The sequence below is a fragment of the Zonotrichia leucophrys genome, chromosome 12 (genome assembly GCF_028769735.1).
Source record: "Zonotrichia leucophrys gambelii isolate GWCS_2022_RI chromosome 12, RI_Zleu_2.0, whole genome shotgun sequence".
In the NCBI taxonomy this organism is placed as follows: Eukaryota; Metazoa; Chordata; class Aves; order Passeriformes; family Passerellidae; genus Zonotrichia; species Zonotrichia leucophrys.
Window position 1 is genome coordinate 3,177,176 of NC_088182.1, and position 26,517 is coordinate 3,203,692.

Genomic DNA, 26,517 nt, shown 5'->3' on the forward strand with positions numbered 1-26,517 from the left:
CGTGCAAGTATTGAGGGTTGTTTATTTTGGAAACGGAACAAAAGCATCCTGAGATAAAGCAGCGTTGCTGATGTGGAAAAACCAGAACATTCCACATCATTCACAGCCAGCCTGCCACTATGAAAAGTGAAGCAGTTTCCATCCCTGCTCTTGAAAACAGGAATTTTATTTTTTTTTTTTCATGTTTCAACAGAGGAAGGTTGGACTTAAAAAGACTTGAGGGAATGTTATGTGTGAGCAGACAGGGATAAATAGAGCTTCACCTCTTTTTCATGGGGCCAGACTGTCAATTAAGGGCAATCAGATTTGTGAGCTCAGTGCAATCCCAAGCACACCTACTGGTGCCTGAGCAAGAGCCAGCTCTGCAGCATCCACATCCTTGGAAAAGTGGGAAAATGGGAGAGGATGCTCAGCAATTTGTGTTCACTCAGCCCTCCCCACCCTCCGAGACGTGGGCTGGCCCCACCATGGCTGAACTCATCTCCAAACCCTGCAGAATGCTCCTCTAAATTACAGCTTGTGTTTCATGGCCCACCCATCAGTCACAGCCTGGATTTAAACATTATCATTACTTACAACGTGCAAGATGTGCTAAAGGGGAGGAGGCCTCTCCAAAATGATGTCAGTTCTGCTGCTCTAAATTGTTTAAATAAGGGAGGAGAAGGCAAGAAATTACATAGTGCAAAATGTGGTGTCTACATCAGAATTTGATACCCACTGCATGGGTTTGTAGTGCTGGGGAAAGCCAGAGATGCAGCATTTGTGGCACCAAAGCCTTTCTGGGATGTGGAATTTGGAATCCCTGTGTAGTTTCCAGCAGTGGTCAAGGTTTCCAGCCTCATTCTTGTTCTCAAATCCCAGACTTGCTCAGAGTCTGCTCACCAGAACTGGCTCCAGGATCCAGAGAAGATCATCTCAGGAAAAGCAGAATTCAATTCCTAGCACTTCAGATAAAGATTGCTGCATTACAACAAGCACTTCTATTACATTAAGCCCAGTCTTCAAACATAGCAAACTCTCCCATATCACAAAGTGGACTGTTTATAATAAAACGTACAATAAATAACTTTAAGGCTCAGATATTGTAGTGGTGAATAATGTAAATATTCAGGCAAAGAGCAGCAAAAGTCAGCATGGCTGGCTGATCAAATTTCCTAAAAAGCCCCAGAAAGAAGAGCATAATTTTATATTTTTCTCTATCCATATTAATATAGGAATGCGTATTTAGAGCCAAAATTCTTGTGGCTCTTTCCTCTCAACTATTGCTAAATAAAATAGAAACCCTTCTATTTCATTAGCTGTGTGCAGAGAAGAGGAGAGGGAAGCCAGTCACAAAACAGGCTCAGATGCTGCCAGGCCTTCAAGTTTGTCTGAAGACAGAAACTATTCTGAAGTGGCTCTTGAGCAGCTACACAAAAACACGTCTGGAATGTCAGGAAAGGATGCTCAAGTGCTGTCTTTCACTTCTTGCTTGGATGTTTTTTCTCAATCAGAGGGGTTTGGGGAGGATTTTTCACGCAGCTTGGTCTGCTAAGATCCCATTTATCTCTAAGAACCCATTTTTATTTCATATCCACCTTCTGCTTGCACATGTAAAACTCTGAAATGTCACTCAGCTGCCAAGTCAGAGCCTGACCTTTCACAAAATACTGCCTATAAATGTCATATAAACCATGATCATTATCAACCATCTCTACTGGGCTTGATGGCTCCAGCACCACACAATGACATTTTATCTGGCCCATTCTCTTCTGTGCACCTTCTATTAATGCAAACTTATATTTCTGCCAGCAGTAAAAATAAAGGATTGAGGCAATTTCACATGAAATTTAATGATAGGAGCTACACAGATAGATAAAGAAACCCGTGTAAGACAAACATAGTACAAGAAAGGTCGTAAAATGTCAAAGAAGACAGAATCTTTCAACTTTATAACTCTGTACAGTGCTTGGCAATGAACAGAATGTTGAGAAGATCTTAACATTTTAGGTACATTTTAAGATACTCACCTATTCTAGATAGATTAAAAATATTTTAAAAATGCCCAGGACCCCTGGGAGTGGTCCAGCTCATAAATTAAGAGCACAAGGAAACCATTGGACATGTCCTGTTAACCACAGGGGATTTGTCAGAATTACCCAAGTGACTGACACAGAGAGGGACTCTACTCTTTCTCTGCATTACTTCATCATTTCCCCCTTTTTAAAAGCAAACTGATGCAAAAAATAATTTTAAAAAAATCAGATTTCATGCAGAGCCTTCATAATCCAGCGTAAAATGATGCCAGCCTTTATGGACAAAAGGCAGATGGAGATGAATTGTATTTGATTTTCTTTGGGACTGGAAACTTCACAGCAGCAGGAAAAAAAATCCACAATCTGAGTGAAACCTGCAGCAAACCCCTCGTTTTTGCAGCCCTTTGAGAGCTGGCATTTTTGCCTGTGCTGCATCCCAAAGTGACGTTTCCTCACCCTTCCTTTGGCAGGGGAGCAAAGCTAAATGGGAGAGCCCTAATGGTCCCACCCCAGCAGTGCCTCTGAGGGTGAGAGAATTTACTAAATAAAAACGACCTTCCTTAGCTGGGGCAATGTAATTTCAGCCCTGGAACCCAAACCTCTCGTCAGTTAAAAACCTCAGGCTTTGAAAAGAACATTAAAGGCTCATGTTGAGAGGCTGCTTTTCAGAATTTTCTCTTTTTTTTTCTAAAGGAGAACAGAAATGTGCCTCCAGTAGGGAAAGCTCCATTTGTGCTTTCTCCCATGGATACAGGCAGCAGGGAGAGGGGAACTTCAATTCCCTGTCAGGACTCCAAGCTGTAATCTCAGTGCAAGGCTGCAGTGGCCTTCAAAAGCTTTAATTTATAAATAAAGTATCTATTCCTACATAAATGTCACATTAAAGTGTATCACAGAATTCAGCACAGCATCTGCCCGGCCACGGCTCCGAGCGAAAATGTTATTCCAGTTCTTGCCTATATTTTCCATCCAAATATTTGTGTAGTTTCAAATAGCCCAAGGAACCTGGTCCTGACGTCACCCTGGTGGAAATCAATAAAAGCTCTGCCCCTGCCTTCAGGCAGCGGCCTCGAGCATCCTGGAGTGACAACTTTGAAATCCTAAACCCAAACCTCCACAGCAATCGCTGAAGGAATTAATTTATTTCTATTTACAACCATCCAGAGCACATGGGGCAGTTTATAAACTGGGGGTTGTGAGGTGATGGTCGCTGATTTGGAGCAGCAACCCCAAACCTGCTGGATTTCCCCATCAGAGGACACAGCACCTACAGCAATGAGCACTGAACCCCCTCAGCTGGACTCTGTGCATCCCCCAAGCAGGGAGAGTGAAGTTTTATTTCATTTAAATGCCCTTATTTCATTTAAATGCCCTTGGGAGGAGCAGATGCTGTGGTTGGTAACAGCAATCCCAGTTTTTGTGGCAAACTGCAAAAGAAGAGATTCCTGTTGGGGAGGTGTGAAATGCCAGTGCAGCTGAAGTGTGGGGACCCAGCAGGGCAGGGCTGCATCCCCAGGGATGCAGGAGGAGAAGGGCATTGAGGGAAGGGGAATGGCAGCAGGGACATGTGAGCAGAGATATCCTGAGGAGAAACAGATGGCAAAGACAAGGGAGATGCAAAAGGCAGTCAAGCACAAGAAGAAGTATGAGAATCACTACCACAGTTTAATTAGAATAACCCAAAAGTCAGCAATGTACGTGTATTAATTAAATTTTATCACCCTGCAGTGCACACAACCTTCGGATGGAGTTAACAGAAACCTACATGCACAGTTCTCTATGACATCATCTGCTTTTTTTTTCCTTAAAAAAAAGGACCAAATCTGTTAAAAATTCCTTAGTTAGGTATATCACCCTAAATACTGATGCATGCTCCCTTCAGCAGGGCAATATATGCAGCCAAAAGCAACCTCAAACTTTATGGAACATTAATAATTAGAATGAGCACTACAGATGGAATTCAGATTTGAAAAAGGAAAAACCTTAGCACTAAAAAATACTTGCCTGGGACTGAAATGGGAACACAGTTGTGTAACCACGAGTCTCATTACCTTCTAGAGGTCACCAACACACAAAAAATCATCCCAGGCATCCAGAAAGTCATTTCACTGGGACATCACAGACATGCACCAAAGGTCACTTGAAGCTGAAGTTTCTTGCTGGCTTCTGCTTTGCCATAAAGCAAAACACATTAAAGGAACAATTGAGCTGCTCTGTGGCTCTGGTGCACGTGAGAATTCTGCATCACTATCCACAATGAACAAAGCTGCTCTCTTTTATTGCTTTTTTTTTTTCAGTACTTGAATATCTGCCTTGTAGGAGAAATTGCTTTTGCCTAACGCTGTGTCTGGTGCTTCAGGTGTGGTCTGGCTGGCTTTTTACAGCATATTCAGGAGTGCTTTTCAACCATCCCTGGGCAGGAATGGTATCAAAAGGGGTGACTTTTAATGAGCTACATCCAACTGGCAGCAATGGGGCATTAGCAGCCTGTGCAAACACAGAACAATCTCATCCCTTCTCCATGAGGGTGTGGACAGCACTGTGCTCTGTGAACTGAGGTTCTTGTTCACAGATCCCTTGGGGGGGTTCAAATGAAATGACACTGAATGGAGTATTTCTGTTTATATAAAATGTATGGCAAGTTTATTTTGGAACAATTCGTATGCAAGGGAAAGGAGGTACATAGCTCTTCTGGGCATTATCTACAGCAACAGAGCAATGTAAAAGTATAAAGAGATCACTGAAGAAAATAATTAGGAAGAAAGAGAAAGAAAGGATAAGAGCAGACAGTGGAGAGGAAAGATATGATCACCCGTGGATCCAGAAACAAGATTTGACTGCTGCAGTTTTGATGCCCATTTGTCAAAGTGATGGGCTCAGCCTTCATCCATCAGGGCTGGAGGAAATTAATAGAACATAAAGTTAATAAATAAAGTATCTATTCCTACATAAATGTCACATTAAATGCAGTGGGATAACACACGCTCAGATTCAGGTGCTAGTGCTTCTCCTGGAGGGGGAGTTTTCCACTCTCTGTTGCAGCACTGTGGATCATGAGTCTGGGGGCACTTTGGGAATCTTTGGTGGTTTATGGCCAGACATGACTGCATAGCTGAGCCTGTTGTGCCTTCTCAGAAGGGATGAAAATGCTCAGGTCTGCATGTGAATGTCCCAATACCTGCCCCGGGAGGGCATCTACACCTGAGCCAGGTGTGTAAGCGAGAACATGGGCATGACAGAAAGCCACACCCCACCTCCACAGGGTCTGTTTCTTACCGGCCCAAAACTCAGTTTGTTGCTAAACAAAGGTTGATTTGTTGTGGCCATCCTCCGGTGGTGTGTGTCCATCTCTCCTGTATCTGGGCGGATCAGAGGTTTTGCCACCACACACCCAAAACCTCTTCACCTCCCCTTCGGCTGCAGGGTGCAAACCTGCCCTCAGCAGAGCACCCTGGTGCTTCTGCAAATCATTAACCCTTAGTGTTTCAGTCCCTCACACACTGGCAGATTGTTCTGTTTGCACTTTTTGTCGTCGGTAATGAAAGAATTCCCACCTGAGGACTGAGCAGTCAGCCCAATTTCTAAGCAGCTTGTGCAGAACCTGACCCGAGGGGCAGCATCAGGAGTGCCCTTTCCAAAAGTCATCGCAGAGTTGTTGGATGGTTTGGGTTAGAAGGAACCTTAAAGACCATCTGGTTCCAAACCTTTTGCCACAATCAGGGACACCTCCAATACACCAAGTACCTCCAGGCTGGCTGGCCTGGCTCTCCATAAGTGCCCTTTCCAAAAGTCATCACAGAGCCATTGGATGGTTTGGGTTGGAAGGAACCTTAAAGACCATCCGGTTCCAAACCTTTTGCCACAGTCAGGGACATCCACTACACGAAGCAGCTCCAGGCTGGCATGGCCGCCCCTGCCCTGTGTGTCCCACACCGCTCCGAGCGGTCACCCTGTCTGTCCCCGCTGCCCGCAGCCCGTCGGTCTCACCCTGTCACACCTAACGCGACTCTCCGTGCGCTCCCCCTCCCCTCCATCCCTCCCTGTCCCCGCTCGCCTTCTCTCCCCCCGCTTCGCCAAGCGTGTGTGTCTCCCTTCCCCTCCCGTGTGCGGCGCTGCCCCGCGGGCCCCGTTCCCGCCCTCGGGGGAAGGGGCAGCATTGCCGCATCCCTGCCCCGCCGGTTCCGCACACAAAGCCCCCTTGTCCGGCCGGGACCCCCGGGCTGAGGGCGGCTCTGGGGGCGGGGCCGGGGCGGGGCCAGGCCCGGGGGCGGGCCCTGCGCGCAGGCGGCGGCGCGGCCGCGGCTCCTCCCGGGCGCTCCGGGACCGCGGGACGGGGCACGGCCGCGGGCCGGCCCGGGGGCTCAGCTGCCTCTGGGGCGGCGGCGGGAGCGGCTCCTTCTTATTTATTCCCGTTCTCCGCCTCCCCCCCCGGCCCGTCCGCGCACTCCGGGTACTTTTTCTGGGCTTTTTTGTTTGGTTTTTTTTCTTTTCTTCGGTTGTTGGCGGCGGAGCGGAAGGAGGATGGGGTTCGAGCTGGATCGCTTCAGCGGGGAGGTGGATCCCGACTTCAAGTGCAACCTGTGCAACAAAGTGCTGGAGGACCCGCTGACCACCCCGTGCGGACACGTCTTCTGCGCGGGCTGCGTGCTGCCCTGGGTGGTGCAGCAGGGCAGCTGCCCCGTCAACTGCCAGCGCATCTCCACCAAGGAGCTCAACCACGTCCTGCCCCTCAAGAGCCTCATCCTCAAGCTGGACATCAAGTGCGACAACCACGCGCGGGGCTGCGAGGCCGTGGTGCCGCTGCAGCACCTGGGCGAGCACGCCGAGACCTGCGACTTCTCGCCGGCCAAGTGCCGCAACCGCGGCTGCCGCCAGGTGCTCAACCTGCGCGATGTGGAGGCGCACATGCGGGAGCGCTGCGAGGCGCGGCCCGCGGGGCTCTGCGAGCAGGGCTGCGGGCTGGTGCTGACCCACGGCGAGCGCCGCGCCGGCGGCCACGGCTGCCTGCGGGCCCTGCGCGCACACGGAGCCGCGCTGCAGGCGCGGGCGGCCGCGCTGGAGAAGGCGCTCAAGAAGGAGGCGCTGCGCGCCGGCAAGCGGGAGCAGTCGCTGCTGTCGCGGCTGGCGGCGGCGCAGCTGGAGCTGCAGGTGACGGCGCTGCGATACCAGAAGCGCTTCACGCAGTACAGCGCCCGCCTGGACGCGCTGGCCCGCGCCCGCGCAGCCTCCCCCGGCAAGGTAAGGGTGGGCCCCGCGCTGCCCGGGGTCCCTGGGGATGTGCCGTGTCCCTGGGGATGCTCCTTGTCCCTCGGGATGCGCCTCGTCCCTCGGTATGCTCCTTGTCCCCGGGGATGCGCCTTGTCCCTCGGGATGCGCCTTGTCCCTCGGGATGCGCCCTGTCCCCGGGGATGCGCCTTGTCCCTCGGGATGCGCCCTGTCCCCGGGGATGCGCCTTGTCCCTCGGGATGCGCCCTGTCCCCGGGGATGTGCTCTGTCCCTCGGGATGCGCCCTGTCCCCGGGGATGCGCCTTGTCCCTCGGGATGCGCCCTATCCCCGGGGATGCGCCGCGCCCTGATCCGGGGGATGCGCCCTGTCCCGTGCGCGGCGCCCGGAGCGTTCCCTATGCAGGGTTTCTCCTGGAGAGCCCACCCGGCCGCAAATCCTTTCAAATAGCTGAGCTTTGGGGTTTAATATCCGTAACATGCCGCTTTCTATAGGTACGGCTTTAAGCGGGGCATCTATAGGTGCATCTTTCTGTAGGTGCGTTTTTAAGGCTGGACCCCATAAGGTAACTCGCACAGGAAAGTAACAAGGTCGCGGTGTTACTGTTTTCTCTTGGTTCTCTTCCCCGAAGAAAACTCTGAAAGTGGAATTTCCAGGGCTGGAAATGGTATTAAAGCAGCAGAAATTGACTCCCAGGGGTCCCACAAAGTGGAGTGCATTGGAAGAAGCTGCTGATCCCAATGCTTTCCAGAGCCCGAGCTCACCTGGCATCCCACAGTAGGGCTTCCTACAAAATGCAGCCTTTGGGATTAACTGTGATGTGACACGGACACCTCAGCAGCTATTTCAGGATCTGCAGCCATCATCTTTGTGACATCCAAATACCTCTGCTGTGTACTTGTGATTTCTTTCTCAGTGTCACACAGGGTTCTTTAATTAGGAAGGGAAAAATTAACTTGATTTCAACCCCTCAAAATTAGACCATTTATAAAATGACCAGAATCAAAAGCCAGAGCTGCAGCAATCCCCAAGTTTTAATTGGAATGAGGCTCCCCAGCGAGGGAAGCCCTAGAAGCCAATTATCTTTTAAATGAAGACATTCAGAGTCCTCCCAGTGACCTGGAATGTGCTACCACAGACACAGCAGTATTAAACTGTTCAAAACTGTCAAACATCTGTATTCACACCTCTGCTAATGTTGAGGCTCTAAAAGCTGTGTAAAGGAAATAAAACTTCATGTCAGAGGATCTCTTTTTTTTTTTTTTTTTTAAACCTTCTTAGGAATCCAGGACAGAACCCATCCTCTTTTCCTAACTCAAACCAGAAAATATTTCAATATAAATGAACTGTTCTAACTTCAGGCAGTACTGGGTGTGTGGTGGTCAAAATCTTAGTTATAACATTAAAATAAGTGGGGGGTTCAGAGTCATATCAAGGTTCAGGACAGTTCTGTCTCCCCCTTTTCCTGCAGCACTTTGCCATGGCATTCTGGAGGATTTCTGCTCCCTCAGCCTGGCACAGAGCTCCATGTCCACTGCTGATGGCAGGAGAGCCCTGCACACTGTCCTGCTGTCAGAAACCGTCTCACCCAGTCCCCACCTCCTCATCCTTGATCTCCTTTATTCTCACACCACCCTTTTTTCATGGGTAATGCTGATGATGTTGGGTTTGCATCTTTTAGCTCTGTTCAGTGTCAGGAGCCGCTGCAATCCTGAGAGCTGCTCCTTCTCAGCTGCAAACGTTCCTGATACATATTTTCAGCTGCACTTCCTACCAGATTTATGGGTCCAGCTGGCGCAGGCCCCTGTGCTGGGTCCAGCCCGGTTACAAAGGGCTGTTGTGCAGTTCTCTGGAGCAGCCACCAGGCTGGGAAAGCTGCGAGGTGTCGTGTCACCACAGCCCCGGGCCGGCGCTCACTCAGCTCCGTGCCTTTCACAGCTTTTTGGGCAGCTGGCCAACACCAACAGCTCTGCTGCCCAGCTCCCAGGCAGGCACCAACAGCAAACTGGCATCTTTGTGACACACAGAGTTTAGTGGAGGACCTGTGGTGGTCACCCAGTGCAGGGGATGCTTTCCCTCTTTGCAGGCTTCCAAATGTGGGGTTGTTTTCTCAGAGACAGTAGCACAGACTGTGCAGGAGCGCTCAGCAAGATTTATAAATTTTCCTACGGGTTATGTCCCTGAACACAGGGATTAGAGGAATGGTAGTGTGAAATAACCAATTTAAATAACGGTATGGTAGTGTGAAATAACCAATTTGCTGTCATTATTATTTAAATAATGACCATTATTCATATTTCATACATTCTCAGATGGAGTAGCTTGGTCTGTGCTAAGCACCAACAATCCATAGCTTACGAGTGGTGATTGCAGAACTTACTGTGGGAGGTTCTGGTCCTCAGTACCTGGAGAAAAGGGGTTTTCTGGCTTTCCTGCCTGTTGCTGCAGATGTAGAACCAATCCAGAATAAATCAGATCTGTAGTCAAACAGAAGAAATCCCCATGTACAGTTGTGTTTAAATGCTTAGTGAAAGGGGAAAATACCATATTGAGTGACATTAGCCCATTCTTTAAAGACCCAACTTTGGAGACCCAGGTGGGGATTCACCTTAGCATAGACCTTGTTTGTGATGCTGGATGAATCACAGCTTTGCTGTGCTTTCATCAATAATTTCTGAGGTGAGTTCTATAACACCCCCATAGCCATATTGAGAGAAGACATAAATAAATATATTTTTTATACACACACTCATCTGTAAGCTTCTCACAATTTTATAACCCCCTTAAGCAGTAGGTGTGCCTTAAGTGACCCCAGTTGTGTTGCCCTTGTGTGTTATCACTGAGGGAACACTTCAGTTTTACTGTGTACAGTTCCAAGGTTTGTTCAGAGAATGTCTGTTTATTCCATGGTGGAAAGAGGAGAGGCTTATTGAGGATGGAGTGGGAGGGAAGGTGGAGTATTAGGAGGTCAAAATTAGTATTTCCTTCCATCAGACATGTCAATCCTGAAATATCAAAGTCTAAACAATCGAGAAAAAAACTTGTACAATTCAAACAAGGCTTAATCCTTGGTGAAACACAGCCCTGTGCACACCTCTTGATAAGCTGATCTGGTCAATCCTTATTTACACAGCCAGCAAAGTCCTTTGGGAAGGGGCAAGGGGAGAGGGAATCAGAAGCAGTTGACAGCCCAGGGTGGAAACCTTTCTGCTCTCCTGGCAACCAGAGACAGGAGCTGACTTTAAATGGATCAGCCAGGCAAGAACCCGTTCTGATCCGACATTCAGAGCCTCTGTGGTGGTGGTGGCAAAGATTTGAATTCTGTGAGAGCCAGATGAAGTCCTTTAAAGCAAGATGATGTGTTTTTCTCAGGCAGGATGGGCCAGGCAGGTCCTGGCAGCCTTTTCACCAGTGAAGAAGGAGCTGAGGTGCCTCCTCTGGTAAAGACAAAGGCTTTTTAGCCACAGCACTACCAAAGAAATTAGTCTTTGCTGTCTAAAGGGAAAGGCAGTCTATTAGCTGCACATTACTCAGCTGGGAAGTACAGTAATTTCAAGAATTATGTTTAAGAGTTCTGTTCAGCTGTGGGAATACAAGATGCCAGGAACCATCAGGTCTGCTGCTGGAGCAGGGCTGGCCCCTGGCCACCACATTTCCACAGTTACCTCACTGCTTAATCACTGCTCTGCTGGAATGCCACATCTTGGAGGGGGAGAGAAAGGCAGAGCCCTGGAAAAATCATTTGCATGGTGTTTTCCTTGTGAAGAGAAGGAGGAGGTTGTTGAAGGAGTTGTTAAAAGATGAGATGTGGGCGTGCAGAAGTGACCCAGTGTCAGAGCAAGGTGCTGCTCTGTCCCAGGGCTGGGCACTTCTGCACCCACAGTGGGGCTGCAACGTGACTGCTGCCATGGGGAGCATGGAGACACTGCACAAAGCCACCAGAAAAAACCTGGAAATGCCTTTAAAACCCCTGTAGACAGAAGTACTTTGTCAGAAGTACATACAGAAAGCTGCGTTAGTTGTTTCTGTTCCCTCACAACCCGGCTGGTTCAATCCCACCTGCTTTAATACTTGTTCAGCCAGGTGTAAAAGTGTCAAATCAAAGCCTCATAAGGAGGCTTTAATGAAAACAGGCAACTCTAATTACTGAAAGTGTCTTGAGAGCGATGTTGTAATTGTTTTTTGATTGTTGTAATTGATTTGCCCTCTTAAATAGGGATAATGGAAGGAAACAGTCATGCTAGCATGTGCTTGTCTTTCACATCCAGAATCATCAGTCCTTGAGAGTGGTCCCACAGGACTGGAAATTTGTTCCTTGAAATCCTGTCTGAGGTCTGGGTCTGTAGACTTGCAGGGAAACAGATTTTACTTCATTTTTCACTTCTCTTCTGGGTACCTGCTTCTCACTGCTGCCAAGTGCAGGCAGACTCAAATGGAATCAGCCAGAGTTTGCTCATGTTCCTCTGCACCAGGTCCAAGTCTATTTGTGCGTGGATCATAAATTAGGGTAGATAGTGATCAGAAAGTGACGTGGAGGTTGTAGAGCACATTTCAGGTGGGGCTGCTGGAGCTCAGAGTGTGCTCTGGTCAGTGGAGCTCTGCCAGGGAACTGAGCTTCCTTATCATCCCCAATCTCTGCCAGTAATTCAGTAATCCAGGATTACCCTGACATTTTTCATGACTTTAATAGACGTTAATATTTGATTGACAACTTCAAATTGACATGTTAGAAGGAAAATGCACGAACCAAAACCATCTGCCTTGAATTACAATGTAACTGTTGCAATTTTTGTCATTAATTGGTTATGAAAACCAGACTTTTAAGAGAACTTCCTCAAACTTTTTTTGTGTTCATAACTTTTTCACCTCTTGGATAAAACAAAGAAAATGGTTTTGGAGGTAGGAAAATTCATCTCTATCTCTAGATGCACACACAGATCCTATTCTGATCTCTAAATGTTGTTATTCAGAGGGCTTTTTGTAGTGCTCTGCTGTAAATAACAACACTAGATTGAGACTGAAGGGAGAACATTGTGAACATTTAGTTGTCTTTAACAGTTCACCCACTTAATTTTGTCTTCATACAAGTTATTAGGCCTAAGTAGCATCCCTGGGTCATAAAGGACATTTTGTAGGAGTTGGTAGTTAGGAATAAGCTGGGATGAGAGACCAGGATTAGAAAAATAACAAAATCTGTTCACACAGCCCCCCAAATATTACATCTTTGTGTTATGCTGTTTGTCCAGAAAACTATTCACTGAAGAATTTCACATTTTAGGGGATTACCATAATAATTTTCAGTGATGGGAGATTTCTGTTTTGCTGGTCTTAAAATGCCAGAGCAAAAAAATCACGCACGGCAGGTGCTGTGAATAGCAATTGCCATTCTGGGCCTGTGGCAAAATTTGTCACAGTTCTGTTTAATGCTGTGTTTTAAAACTCTGCAGAGAATTTTGTGTTTGATACTGTTTAAAACAATGTCACTTAAAACAATGTCACGTAGTCAGCAGGAGAGAGAGGCAATGCAAGGCTCCAGTCCTGAGGTTCAGTCACCCCCAAGCCCTGGGAAATTCAAAGAGTTTGACTACTGGAAACGTGGAGTATTTTACATAACACATCACATCTGACTGGGTCAAGTAGTTGCAGGAACCAGCATTGCATATAAACCCCTTCTGCTGCTGTTAAGTGTCTCAGTGTAGATCTCAATAAAACAGACACATAAATCTTAGGGGAGGCTCTGCTGCTGGAGCTCAGTGGGGTGGCTGGAGCAGCCACTGGGAGCTGCACAGTTATTCCAAACATTTGTCTCTAAACTACAAGGGGATTTAACAAAAATGAGAAACCAACCCAACAACAAACCTGGGTAGAAGTATTACCTGTGCTGTTTTACCCCCCAGACACCCTGTTTTGAGTGTGTTTGTCTGTTCTTTGCAGGGTGAAGAAACTAAAGCACTGACTCTGGTCCTCCATCGGGACTCTGGATCTCTTGGATTTAATATTATTGGTGGCCGGCCGTGCGTGGTATGTTAATTGTTAAAATATGTTTGCCCTTTCCAGTTGGGAAAAGCATGTAGGTCAACACTTGGAGGAAAAAATGTTGCTGACAAGCATTTGGTCCCCTTGGGATTCTTTCAGAGCAGCTCTTCCATTGGGGTTGTGTGGATGTCCATTAACCACGCTGCCTTTTCTCTCGCTGCCTGTTTGTTCTTGCATCTCATCACAGCCAGCACCACTAATCCCAGTGCAGTGCCCTCCCAACGTGATAAAACCCACGGTGTCTCTTTCTCAGACCCTACTGCTGTGAACTTCATGGGCTGAGAGCCACAACTTTAGCCCCTTTCATTAAAAAAAAATATAAAATATTTACTCTCCTTTCCAGCAGGGATCCAGCAGCTCTCTGTGCAGGTGAAGGGATGGAACTTAAACAGCTTGGTTTTGAGTTCTGTGATTTCAGCAGATGTTTCCTGCACCACACACTCACTAATGGATTTTTTTGGGATGCTTGTTGGCTGGAGCTGCTGCATATGACTTTAATTACATCAAGGAGTGGATTATACCTTGTCTTAGTAATTTAGAAAGTATTCAGAACTACTTCTTGGCTGCTCAGAAATCTGACATTAATCACAATTTATTCCTAGTGAATTCACTTGAAAGTTATTCTTTCTTTAGAGTTTTTCAACTTTCTGAGACATTGTTCTGCACTGGTAGAAGCACAATACACAGAAATATGAAAATACCTTGTTAGGTGTAAGGTGTTTTCATGGGTTTATTTTCAAGTCTCCAGAGCAAAAGCTGTGCAACTAAAAATGAAAATTGCACTGTTGTCTTATGTTTGATGTGCAAGCAGGCTGGGTCTCACTGGATTTTGCTGTGAGAATAATTGTAACGACAATTACTCCTGAGCTGGCCTAAGTCGGAGGAAAATGATTATCAAGCAACTAATTTACCTAATGGAAACCCATCCCTGGTTGCTTAATCTTTCAAAATCAGAGTATCAGGTGTTCTCGTTAGCACAAAGTAATTCCATATTAAGACATCAGTAAGAATATTTCTCTCAAATTACTTGCACTGTTGTGGCATGGACAAGCTTCAGCTGAGGGCAGATGAGAGGGACAATGATGTGTTCTCCTTTTCATCCCTGAAGGACAATCAGGATGGCTCATCCAGCGAAGGAATTTTTGTTTCCAAAATAGTTGACAGTGGGCCTGCTGCTAAGGAAGGAGGGCTGCAAATCCACGACAGGATTATTGAGGTAAGAGAATACACTCCTTTTAATAGTGCAGGCTGCAGCTCAGCTCCTCACATGGCACATTTGCTGTGGGCTTGGGAGAGTGGACTGTGGTAAACACTGTCTAGAACATCTGTCTGTGAAAATATGCTGGGCTTGATTCAGTGCTGACCTCCAGGGCTTTAGGTATAGTCCTTCCCTAAATATAGAAAGCAGATTATGGATGGTATGTGCATGTCCTGACTTTCTGAGGAGCTCGCATCTCTCTGGTATGCCATAGATAGTTCTTTTTTAAGCTGTTGGAAACTTGGAAGTTACTTAGTTAAAACCATATGTGAAGAATCTGTGGTGTAAAGCATGATGTTATTTTTCTTGGTATTTAAGTTTTGAGCAGTCAGGGAAAATTCCACTCTGTGATTTCTCTATGGTTTATCATAAACCCAAGTAACTCCTTTAATGTTGTTTGTGAGTTCTTACATTACTCAGATTGCAGTCTGAATTTCTCCTCATTTTGCCAAAGTCTTGACCTCAATAAAAAGCTCTTCCTGTGAAGGAGATGGTTGCATGAAACTTTTCTCTAAATTTGCAGCGAGCAAATTTCTTCTTTTTTGGGGGGGGAGAGAGAGCAAGAAAAAGTTTCATTTTCATGAAGCAATGCAGCTGACGGTGAGTCAGTTCCCATTGTTTGGCATTTTGCAGTTAAAGAAAAAGTCTTCCTCACTGTCTTATTTTTGTAGGCTGCAGAAACTTTGAGAGTCTATTGTTCAAAAAGATAAGTGTGGTGTTTGTTGCCAAGGATATCATGGAACAGCCAGTTTCTCTAAGTAATGGAATTCCATTGCTCTTATGTTTTGCAAATGAGCAATAAACAGCTGTTAAGGATTTTCTGTTGGCAGGGGACAAAGTGTATTTGCTTTTTCTGTACTCTTATGGCAAATTGTATTCACAATCTAGTAAGGGTATAAAATATTAATTAAGTTTCTTCATATGGGAAAGAATGGAGCCACAGTAGCAGAACTATAAAAAGATAAGAAGCTGAGCTGTGAAATGATCCAGAGTTGCTCAAACCCTGTGTGTGATGTAAGATAATTGCGAAAAGGTCTGGACAGTTTTGTGAGAACTCAGATTTTGTTTGAGCTGAAGGTTTCCCATAAGCCTGAATTTCCCCACAGCCTCCTTGGAAAGCTGACATCCGTTTCTGAAGTAGTGCACAGTCACATAAACCAAACAACTGTATGAAAACCAAAACTCTGGGAGACCAAACGCCCCTGGGTTGGGAAATGTCCTGGTCCTGGTTCAGGCTGTGGGAGCGGTGGAGGTGACCCTGGCTCGCAGGGGACAAGGACAGCCAGGCTCCATGGGCTCTGCACCATCTGCTGCCTTGCAAGGCACCTCCTTCCTTCTGATTTTAGTTTCTGCTCCTTCCTCACTGCTCCCCAAGCTGGGTGTTGGTGCAGGCTGAGGAAGGAGCCCCACTCTGTGCCCAGAGGAGCTGAGGGACATGAGGGGACAGCTGGGTGAGCGTTCCTGCCCTGTCCCCTCCCTCAGCACAGCCATGCCTGTGCCAGCAGTGCTTGTGCAGAGCCTTTGCACAGCTCAAGCTGCATTTTCAGACGAGAGAAGAGCCCAGAACAAAGACATCAGAGGGATTTGTTGGATTAATAACACGCCAAGGGTAGCAGGAGCCCACGTGTTGACATGGGGCTGACGTGTGTTGACAGCTCTTGTTGTGCTGACCACAAACTCATTGTCATGTTCACTCTTCTCACCTCTAAATATACACAAAATGCTGATGGAAATGGAGCACATTGTTTCCCAAGGGTTGGCTTTGGGTGCCTCCAGAGCAGCATCACTCTGGATCAGGAGTGTCCAGTGGAAGCAAGCCCTGAGTGGTGCCCAGATAATGTGGTTTGATTCCCATGGTGGGGCAGTCTCCAGGAGTGCTAATGGAATGCTTTTCTAGATAAATTCATTTGTTTCCTGCAGCCCAGCCACTCCAGGCATCCAGTTCACAGCACTAGACTGGAGTGCTCTAAAAGTGAGCCCTTTAAAACACAGATACTGTGCACACCAGCCCCTGAGAGCAGCTGTTTCATCCTGTGCAGTTTATATTTAGCACATTTTATCTAACCTTGCTCTGGATAAGGAAAAAGGGGGTCCCTCCTGCATCAAGGCATCTAAGTGAGCTTTATCATCCTGGTGTCTAATTATGTTAGTTTATTGAAATACCTGTAAACAACCTAGGTGAGAGTTAGTAATGGCCAGTGGTGGTGTCCTTCTAGAGGCAAGTTTTTTCAATAACCTTCACACTGTCAAAGTTTTGATTTGGGAGTTTGACTCAAAAATTATTTACAGATGTAGCTGTAACTGGGAGGACTCAGCTGGAGAACTTGGCACAGAACAGAGCATCCTAGCAGGTCACATTTGCTTTCAAAGGCATAAAAAATGGTGAGGAAAGATGGCAAATCACTTCCCTAGAACTGAATTTAGCTATCTAGAGCTCCTTTAACTTGTCCATTCAATAATAAGGTTTTATGGATCATCAGCATGATTCTTCCACAAAGAATTCTTATTCCAGTATAAGATGCTGAGCACAACATCTCCCTAATTAATTCCAGCATCCATCACAGAGAATTTACAATGAAGTAAAACACAAATCATTTGATTTCCTTTTGGAAAATGTTTCTTTGCTGCAGATCTTCTGGTGGATGTGTTTTGGAGCACATATGAAATAAGAGCGTCACTTCTCATTTTCAGAGCTGCCACAACATTTCTAATTACTGAGCAGGGGTGAGGCAGAGTGGAATACAGACACATCAGGGAACTGTTTAGGGCTGATAGCAGAAGCATTTTTTTATTGCTGCTTGCTTGCAAATTCTATCCCCTGACAATCTGATCCAGAGATAACCTTGGAATTATGTCAGAGATAATTTTTAAACATATTTTCCTTGTGTAATTTGGATTTCCTGTTCTGCATTTTTCAGGAGGTTAAATGCAGAGTTAATCAGGTTTAAGAACTGACTTGAATTTTCTTTAAAAGCAATTTTTGGGCCCATTTCATCTCATTGAAATAAGTAATGGCACTGTGAGGTCTATGTTGCTACTACTGAATGACAAAAACCAAGACGAATGTTGCATGGTCTGTACTACTCAGTCATCAGAGCAGCATGTGGCAAACACAGAGAAATAGCCTTTTTCTTGTATTTTCTTTTACAGAATCTGTTGAATAATGGTATTTAGTGCTTATATATGACTATGAAGATCATGCTGTGGCTATTAACTGCTCAATAATTTCCCCTCACTGTTTAATAATATCCTTACTCTGTAAATGGGTGATCTGAGGCACAGAGGGAAAGAAGTTCTAGAAGTTCTTGCCAGATTAGGGTTACAGATTTGTATTTTGGCGGTTTTGTAACTTCTCTATGTAAACCAAGGTTCTTCTTACCTGTATCTATTCTCAGATTTTTCACAATGAGTTTAGGAGTGAGGAAGTCACAATTCTGGGAGATTTCCTCTCCTTTGACTACACATTTTTCATGCAGTTCTGTACTTGTACACTCAAAGCCAGCAGCTGATTTCTACTGGTGATTTACTGAGGTATTGTTAAGATGTTCCATAGCAAATTGCCACGTTAAAAACATGCTGAAACTATTGATTTTTTTCTGCAAAGGAATTACTGTTCTCATAGATTTCATTTTTGTCAGGGTAACAAAATGGTCCTAATTTCCTCTCTCAACAGAAGTTGGTTCAGGTCCCAGCCCTGAATGCCTCTACGCAGCTGCTTGGCATTTCTTAAGACAAAAATCAGATTTTCAGAGTTATTATTTTTAAGCACATCAGCCCTGAAAGAGTATAAATTAAATCTGGCATTCTCTTCTGGCTAACTGGTAAACTTGTTTGTTTAGCCCTGGGAGTGCTGGGGAAGAAGGAGGCTTTTGAAAAGGCTGACTGCTGGCCACCTTAAGAAGTTTGCAGCACAATTAGGGCACTGTTGAGGTAGTCCAAGCTGTCACAGCCTTGCTGAAACCTGCAGGATTTATTCCATCTGGGACTCGCCCGGTGTTTCATGCTGCTCACAGGAAGGATCATTAGTTTAGGAGTTGAGAACACGTCTTAGTTCATTTGATTGATTTTCCCCAAAGCACACTCATGTGCTACAAATTACAGGCTGCTTTTCCAGGACGTGCATTTCTTCACAGATTACACACGAGGACAATGAGACTTTTTAGCGAATCTCGCGGATGTACAAACAGAATTTGCCGTTTGCTGCCTGTTCGCCCTGCTGTAAGTGTGGTGTTTTGGCAGAGCCACTTTCTGCTCGCAGGAGGGGGTTAGGTGGATTTCAGGGAGATTAATTTGGTAGCTGTGTTCACAGCACAGCCTCTGAGAAGTCACATCAGCACTGAGGAATCCGTCAGCCGCAGAGGAATGGCAGGGAAGGACGCTCTGGCAGGAGCAGGGTGAACCTTTCCCTGCCAGGGACACAAAGTGAAGCGAGGATGGCTGTAAAACCGAGTGAATGAATAAAAGGAGAAGCATTCCTTGTGGTCTGGTGGTGCGTGATGGTCTCGTTTTTCCAGCAGACTGAGCCTGTGGCTGAAAGGGCTCAGTGTGCTGCTGGTCTGCTGCTGCCCTGCTCACCTATCACCACTCACAGGCAGCTTCCACAGATAATCACTCACTGAAATTACTGCCTGATCACTCACTAAAATCACTGCCTGAACACCACCTTCCATCCCTGATTTGCTGCTGAGCACTTTTTAAAACAATGCCAGCTTTAGCAGGATAATCCTCAGCCTGCAGCTCCTGGCGGGACGCTGGGTGCCAGCTGAACCCTGACAAGGATATGGATTAAACAGAATTGTCCTGAACGGAAAACTCAGCCCTGCCAACAAGATTTACTGTGCAGCTCCATACACTCAGGAATTAATTTTCTAGAAGAAAACATTTTCAGACAGTGACTTAAAATTGGCTGCTGCAGTTCCTGCCAGGACACGCAAGCACACGAGAGCGTTTGTGGGGAGCCACTGCAGCTCCAGCACACTCAGCTCTTTTCAGCTCTTTTTGCAGTTTGTGCTCCCAGAAAACTTCCCAAGGCCTTTGTCCATATCTGCTAATGGTGTCTCACAAAGCAGCATCGTGCCTGGGCTGAAACACAGATCCCAGAGCTCGGGAGAAAGGGAGGGATAATAACAGCCCGGAGAGGAAAATGTAAATGAAAACAGGCGGCCTTGGTTATCGCTGCATTTTTTCCTCTCATAAATTTATTTCCCTGATTTCATACCAGCACTGCAGGCTGAGCTGTGGCAGGGAGGTGGGGAAAGCAGGGGGATGAGACAGAGAACCGACCAAAGAGGTGCAACAGGATTTCTACACTAAATACTGTAATACTGTTCTTCCCACAAACAAAGCCATAAAAAAATGGATGGAATGAAAATATAAGTGTTGCAAATAAAAAAGCAATGTTGTTTCAAATGGACCAACACTCTCTGACCTGCAGGCTGCAGAGCTCAGGTTGTAAGCACATTTCATGCTGCAACTTTTGAAAAGGTCCTGTGTGGGTTCCCCTCAAATTTCCACACCATCTTACTCCTTCTTCTTTTTAATACAAGTCCACATCATGCTGACCCTAAGCGTAATGTGGGCATTTTGAATCTGTGGAAGCTTAGAATATTGGTCTCAAGGGCGTGTTGAATGAATAAGAGGTAATTAAGTTATCAAAAAATAGCTCTCTTAAACTCAGGAACAGATCCCTTATGCATAACACATCTTAAATTAATGGGATTATGGTTTGGAGTCCTTTCTCCCCTGCACTTTCCTCCACTTTTGCTTTCCTTGCTCATACAGTCTTGAAAACAATCATTTCAGTCTTTAGCCAGCGTGAAATCTCTGCCATAAAACCATCAGTGCTCTCGAGATGGGGACCATGACAACTGTGCACAAATCAGGAAAATAATTGCCACTGCTGGAATTGGGAGGAATGCCAGGGTTTTTCTGGGATGAAGCATCCACAGTCCTTGCAGAGAAGTTAAATAATGTTGCTCATGTTTGTGTTGGAATTGCAGTTAAACAGGAAATTGCTCTTGAGAAAAAGGAGAATCAATTATGAGGAATTTGCTTTCCAGGTTGGATCCTCTTGCCTCCAACTTTGCATTACTGTAAGGCTGGAAAAATTGGGAGAAAAGTCCTGTTGATACAGTGCTTTAAAACACAGTGAAAGTCACAGATTATATGAGCCACCTATCAATCTAGAATTTGGGGTTAGGAATTATTACTCTGTCAAATAAATGAAAAATAGCTGGTTCATCCTCCGTCGCTCATCAGACAGAAATGTGTCAGACTCCAAAAAATGTGGGGGCATTTTAAAGGATGCTCACAGAGCATATAACAATGGGACAATTTAATCTTTTCATTTGTGGTGCAATTCCTTGCATTTTAAATCCTCTCATCAGTTTTCCACATTTCAAGCCAAACCATTATGATTAACTGTTAGGTTTTTTTTTAGATTTTTGAACGTGCTGAGTCTTTTTAGAGAAAACACACAGAATGTCCTATCAACTATTTTCACACATTTGGTATCATAATTGGGCAATCAGGCACAATCATCCTTAATTTAGTACATATGTGGCATATTACCATGCCAGTTGGGTTAAAGATATGCATGAAGTAAGTGCAAATTAACTGACAAAAGGAGCAAGCTCAGACCAGCTCCATCAAAAGGCACTTGAGTCCCATTTGCATAATTCTTCATTTGGAATTAAAAACGGAATTTGTTCAGCAAACGTGAAAAATGCCAAGTGTGGAAGAACGACCCAATCTGCCTGGGGATCCCAAATCCTGATCCTGCAGCTCAGCCCTGGGTAATTTGGGTGGAGGGAGTTTTCTTCACAACAAGAGCGTGGTGCTGTGCTGGTGAGAAGCACAAAGTCTCTCCTGCCCAGTGGTCTCTGTAGTTTTAATGAAATAAGGTGTTTAAAAATAAACAAAATCGATTCCAGTGCTGGGTATGGGGGTTTTTGTTTGTTTTATCAAAGTTGCCGAATGTCGGGGTAGGTAGGACAAAAAACACTGCAGCCAGGAAACCTGGAAAAGGAGAGTGCTCAATAGAAGTTTATCAAATGTACTCTAGCAAATTGTATGGCAGTTATGGCTTTAGATTCATTCTCTCCTTCATACATAAAGCTTTTTCATTTTCTTAATTAATTAATCCTTTACACTATGAAAAGTTATCCACAATTAACTGCAGTTCTGGGCTTGAAACACTGAGAGGTGACAGCTTATCAACGTTGGGGATTTAGTTCCAGCATTGCTGACTGCTGCTTTACTTTCTGCATGTTTTGATCAATTTCAAAACAATGTAACCTGACTACTTTATGTTCCACAACAAAGTACAACTACAGGACTTGTAAAGTTTTTAGGCTCTCATAAATACAAATGGGACTGGGCTGACAATAATAGCAGTTGAAAATTTTTGCTTCACCACTGAGGCTTTTAAATGAAAACAGTATTTTCCTTTTAAGACTTTTATTGTACATTTTTAGTATCCAAAGTAAATTTGGGTTGTGTTAGCTTTCACATAAAGGAGTGCCATCTTTAAAGAAGCTTCTATCTGTAAAGTCTTATATCTCTAAAGGGAATTTACCTCTGAAAGGGGGATTTGGGTTTTAAAGGCTGTGTGGGGGAATATTCCATCCAGAAAGGAAATTTGAGCCTTTGGGGTGAAGGAGGAGTGGTGCAGGAGAGTGATTTGGGCTGAGCAGTGAATGGTGGAGACACATCCCATCCCTGTGTGCATGACAAGGGACATCCCTTTGGTGAGGGACCAGGGCATTCCTAGTCCCAAAGAGTGCAAACGGTGCAAGTGTCTTATGTCCAGCTTAAATTATGCATTAAATGTGCATTAAATGTGGGAAGCAGGTGGAAAAAGAGGCAGAGTATGGAAAACAGTATATTTTGTTAGTGCAAGCCCTTTTTCTATAGTCTAATTGAGCCTGGTATTAAAATACTCTTAAAAAAAAAAAAGCCACTAATTTCTAGATTCCTTATTAGGATCTGGACCTGTGGCTCCCAGGAAAGGCATTCCCTTTCCCACTGGCACAGCTATCATCCACAGCCCCAGAGGAGTATCCACATTAATTATATGCTCCATTTAACAGCAGTACAAAATTAATCCTGTTTGGACAGAGATTAGATGCTATATAAAGAGCTGTGCCTGCTCTCTCCAGTGTGGTGAATTTTATCTCATAGTGTTTGCATTTAATCTTTATTATTTTTTGCCATCATCCACATGACTTTGAAGGGCACAAAAGTGCAAAGCTGAGAGCAAGGAGCAGGTTTGGGGATGGAGCCTGGCTCAGTTTAACTCCTGCACAGAATTTCAAAGACAGGAGCCACAGGTGCTCAGTCCTGGAAAATACCACAAGGCTGTTGGGAGGAATTCCACTGTTGCACACAACTTTTATGGAAAATCCTTTCCTTAGGATTTTTCCTCCTGAGAAGCTGAGAGGCCTCAGGAACAAAATGTAAACAATGGTTATCAGCTGCTGTGGAATGCAACAGGTGCATCTGGGATTGGTCTCATGTGGTTGTTTCTAATTAATGGCCAATCACAGCCCAGCTGGCTCAGGCTCTCTGTCCAAGCCACAAGCCTTTGTTATTCATTCCTTTCTATTCTTAGCCAGCCTTCTGATGAAACCTTTTCTTCTATTCTTTTAGTATAGTTTTAATGTAATATATATCATCAAATAATAAATCAGCCTTCTGAAACATGGAGTCAGATCTCCATCTCCTCCCTCCACATAAGACCCCTGTGAACACCATCACATTCCATCTCCAATTTTATCAAGCAGAGTGAAATCACCGGGTGTTTCCAAGGCTCATGGCATGGCTGGGGTTGGAGAGGAGCTTTGGGGAGCAGCTGATCCAGCCCTTGCTCCAGCAGGGTCAGCCACGAGTCTGCCTGGGGGGAATGAAGGCTCACACACATCCTGCACCTGAATGGTCCTTTGGGCTGAGCAGGAATTTGAGCTGCAAACTGGTAAATATTATACATCTGCTTGATGGATTGGATGAATATGAGAAAGAAACCAGCAACAGGAAGGGAGAGTGAAAATGTTTCCTGAGCCATTTGGAGGTGGGGGGAAAAGAAAAAAATAACCCAGAACTTTTTAGTGCTGTTTTTTTCCTTCTCTCAGTTCTGCAGGCCTCCCAGCTCAGGAAGATTTAGTTTACTTCTTAAAAGGTCTTGCTTATAAAGCAGACCTTTTTCTGGCTCTGGCCAGCTCTAATAAAAATTAGCAGTAACTTTAGCAGCTGCCATACCACATGACTGCTTGGAATTGCATAACTTCTTTTTCCTCCTAAAGAAACACACAAAGATCATCTGATCTCCACCCTTGCAGCCTTCTCCAAAGTGTTTTTCTCTAGATTCCTAAACAGAAATCTTTTTCGCCTTTCTTTTAACAAGCCTCTTTTCTCTAGCCCAAAATCTGACAGCAAATGGTGAGGGGCTCTGGGCAGAGCTTTCATCAGTTAAGTGAATAAGGTGATTATTTGTATTTTTGCTACTTCGAGCTCCGTTACTGTTCGTAAGTAAGAAGCCATGCCATGGACAATAAAAAATATCTATTTATGGGGATTTAAGGCCTGTATTTCTGTGAGCATGGGTTTGGATGGAGGAGCATTGTGGTTTCCAAGGCCATGGTGGGAAGGACAAGGCTTCCATGGCCACTCTGGATGCAAACTGGACACAGTCTTGGCTCAGACCAGGTCCTGTTTGGAAATCCCCAAGTACCCAACCTGATCTGCTGACAGAGGGGATGGAAATTGGAAATTGAAAATTGTCAGCCTCTTCCAAATGTGTGACATATGGAGATGGAATTGCTTTCTGCCTAATTGTGTTTCCCTATAGCAAAGAAACCTCCCAAGTTTATCATCTCCATCAAAACCTATGAACAAATAACCCCTTTTCTCGACAGCACTTTTTTTCCAAGAAACTTCCTTGCAAAGAAAAAAATTATTTGTTTTGTCAGGATACTCCACTGAGTGCATATTTATTTATCTCTCCCTTGTAGCTCATTCAGAATTCATTCCTATTTTGTAAGTCTTACAGAAATCTCCTGTCTGTAGTTACAAGGAAGGCTTAAGTGATTGAATGAAAAAAAACCCCATGTGTGCCAGACTCTCTAAAGCTGGCTTCATCCTAAATCCAAACAAACAAAGCCTGGTGATGATAATATCATGGAATATGAGATGTTGCTGAAAAAGCAAGGCTGCTGGCACCCAGGGGAGCTCTGGGAGCTGCTCCTCCTGGAGCCTCTCACTGCCTTGCACCCAGTAATGTTCCTATAACTGAGCTGAGCCAGTTCTTTTAAGCACAATAAAACAGGAATTAAATGTGAATTTATGTAATTCTCACTTTTGTATTTACTCTGCTAGCTTGTCAAGAGCCCTGACTCTCATTCTGGAGTGCAGGCCTGGCCCTTGGGTGCTGGGGATGAGCAGAGGCACTGAGCTGTGCTAGCTGCTCTCAGCCCAGAGCTGTCCTGCAGCAGCTCTTGCTTTAATTTCACACAGCCAGCCCTGTGATTCCTTCCCTCAGTACACACTGAGCCACTTCTTTTGAATCCAACTTTTCATTGTTTTCCCTTCATTTTGGCCTCCTTCTTTCCCCTTAGAACCTTTGTAGGCAGAGTTCCCTCTGCAGCAGGGGAATCATTCACGTTTCTATTACAAACCTTTCTCTGGCCACGAGAACCTCCTCCTTCACTTTTAGCCAGTTCTATGTCCTGCTGCTAATTAAAATGCTCTCTGTCTTTCTCTGCTTCTAAGCTGACCCAAAAGCAAGTTTTTTGCCCCGTTTTTGGCATTTGCAGCCTTGCTGAGCAGCTGGTGTTAAAGTGAGTTGCAAACCAAGGGTGGCAGAGGGAACAGTACAGGATATTTCAGCTCTAGCACATCTCCAGGCTTTGCAGCCCACTGAAGGCACTTTCCCTGCTCTGGCACTTCAGTCCAGCTCCTTTTCCCAGCCTGCCCTCCCCAAACCTTCCTGTGGTTCTTTGTTAGACACCCAAACCCATTGCATTAATGAGAAACACTTTGGTGACTCAGTATCTCAGTGGCTTTTTTGGTGACTTCAGTATCTCAGAAATAGGAGCTGGGAGGCTGAGAAGGTGCTGTGAAGTTTCTTTTGGGATGAAATTAATTTTTATGCATAACCTAAGAGAAAAGCCCTCCAGACTGGAGTGACACTCAGTCATTTAAACTTTGTTTGCTTTGAATGCTGTGTTACAAGTTGAACAGAACCACAGAACAAAGGAACCAGAGCTAAGATGATTCACCTGTCACTGCCTCTGTCCCTTTTGTCCCAAATAACTCAAAATAACTTGTTTTCCTTTTGTTTATCCCCTTGCCTGAGGTGCTCTTTAGTGTGAACAAGAAGCAGAGACTGGTGCTCAGCTCCTGTTTGTGTCTGATTGCAAGGACTGAATTCCCCTCCTTTAGAAAACCTGTGGAGAAAAACTAAGCCCAAAAGCTTTTAGCTGCTTAGGAAGTGTTTCAGGAAAAAAAAAATGCAATTATCATGGCTGCTTCAAGGGGGTTGTCACTGAAGCGATAAACCATGGTAGAATTCGCTTCTCCTTGTAGGAAAATGCAAATTAAGGCTATAAAGGGAGGTCTTGGGAAAGGTCCTGCCTGCTTTTTGCCACCAGGCTCATAACCACCCCCAGTCATTCATGTTCTGAGGCAATCAGGTGATGGACATCATCCTCTGCAGGGGCAAAAAGGGACTGGGAGGTTGAGTGTGCCAGTGAAACGTGCTGGAAGAATAAATGCCTTTGTTTGTATCAACCCTTCACGTGTTAATCACTTGTTAACTGCAAACCACAGCATTGCAAGCCAGGCAAGGCCTTTCTCCAAGGAAATTGAGCTGGGTGGTCAGGCATGGTAGGATGGTTTTTAAAAATTGCTAAAAATTGAATTATAAACCCTGCCCTGAAGTAAGGAGCACAATGTGTGATGAATTTAATAACTGTCTAGCTGAAGTCAGC

At 45.3% G+C, this 26,517-nt stretch overlaps 1 protein-coding gene across 1 annotated transcript in view; it reads left to right on the forward strand.

Moving 5' to 3' along the window:
• Positions 1-6,325: 6,325 nt before the first annotated feature.
• The window catches only part of PDZRN3 (PDZ domain containing ring finger 3), a 132,597-nt gene continuing 112,405 nt past the window's right edge, over positions 6,326-26,517 (forward strand). The window contains exons 1-3 of the mRNA XM_064724152.1: positions 6,326-7,253; positions 13,174-13,260; positions 14,384-14,491. Of these exons, the coding sequence (XP_064580222.1) occupies positions 6,537-7,253; positions 13,174-13,260; positions 14,384-14,491 (912 nt within the window). The 5' untranslated portion in view covers positions 6,326-6,536. The remainder of the gene's footprint in view (positions 7,254-13,173; positions 13,261-14,383; positions 14,492-26,517) is intronic.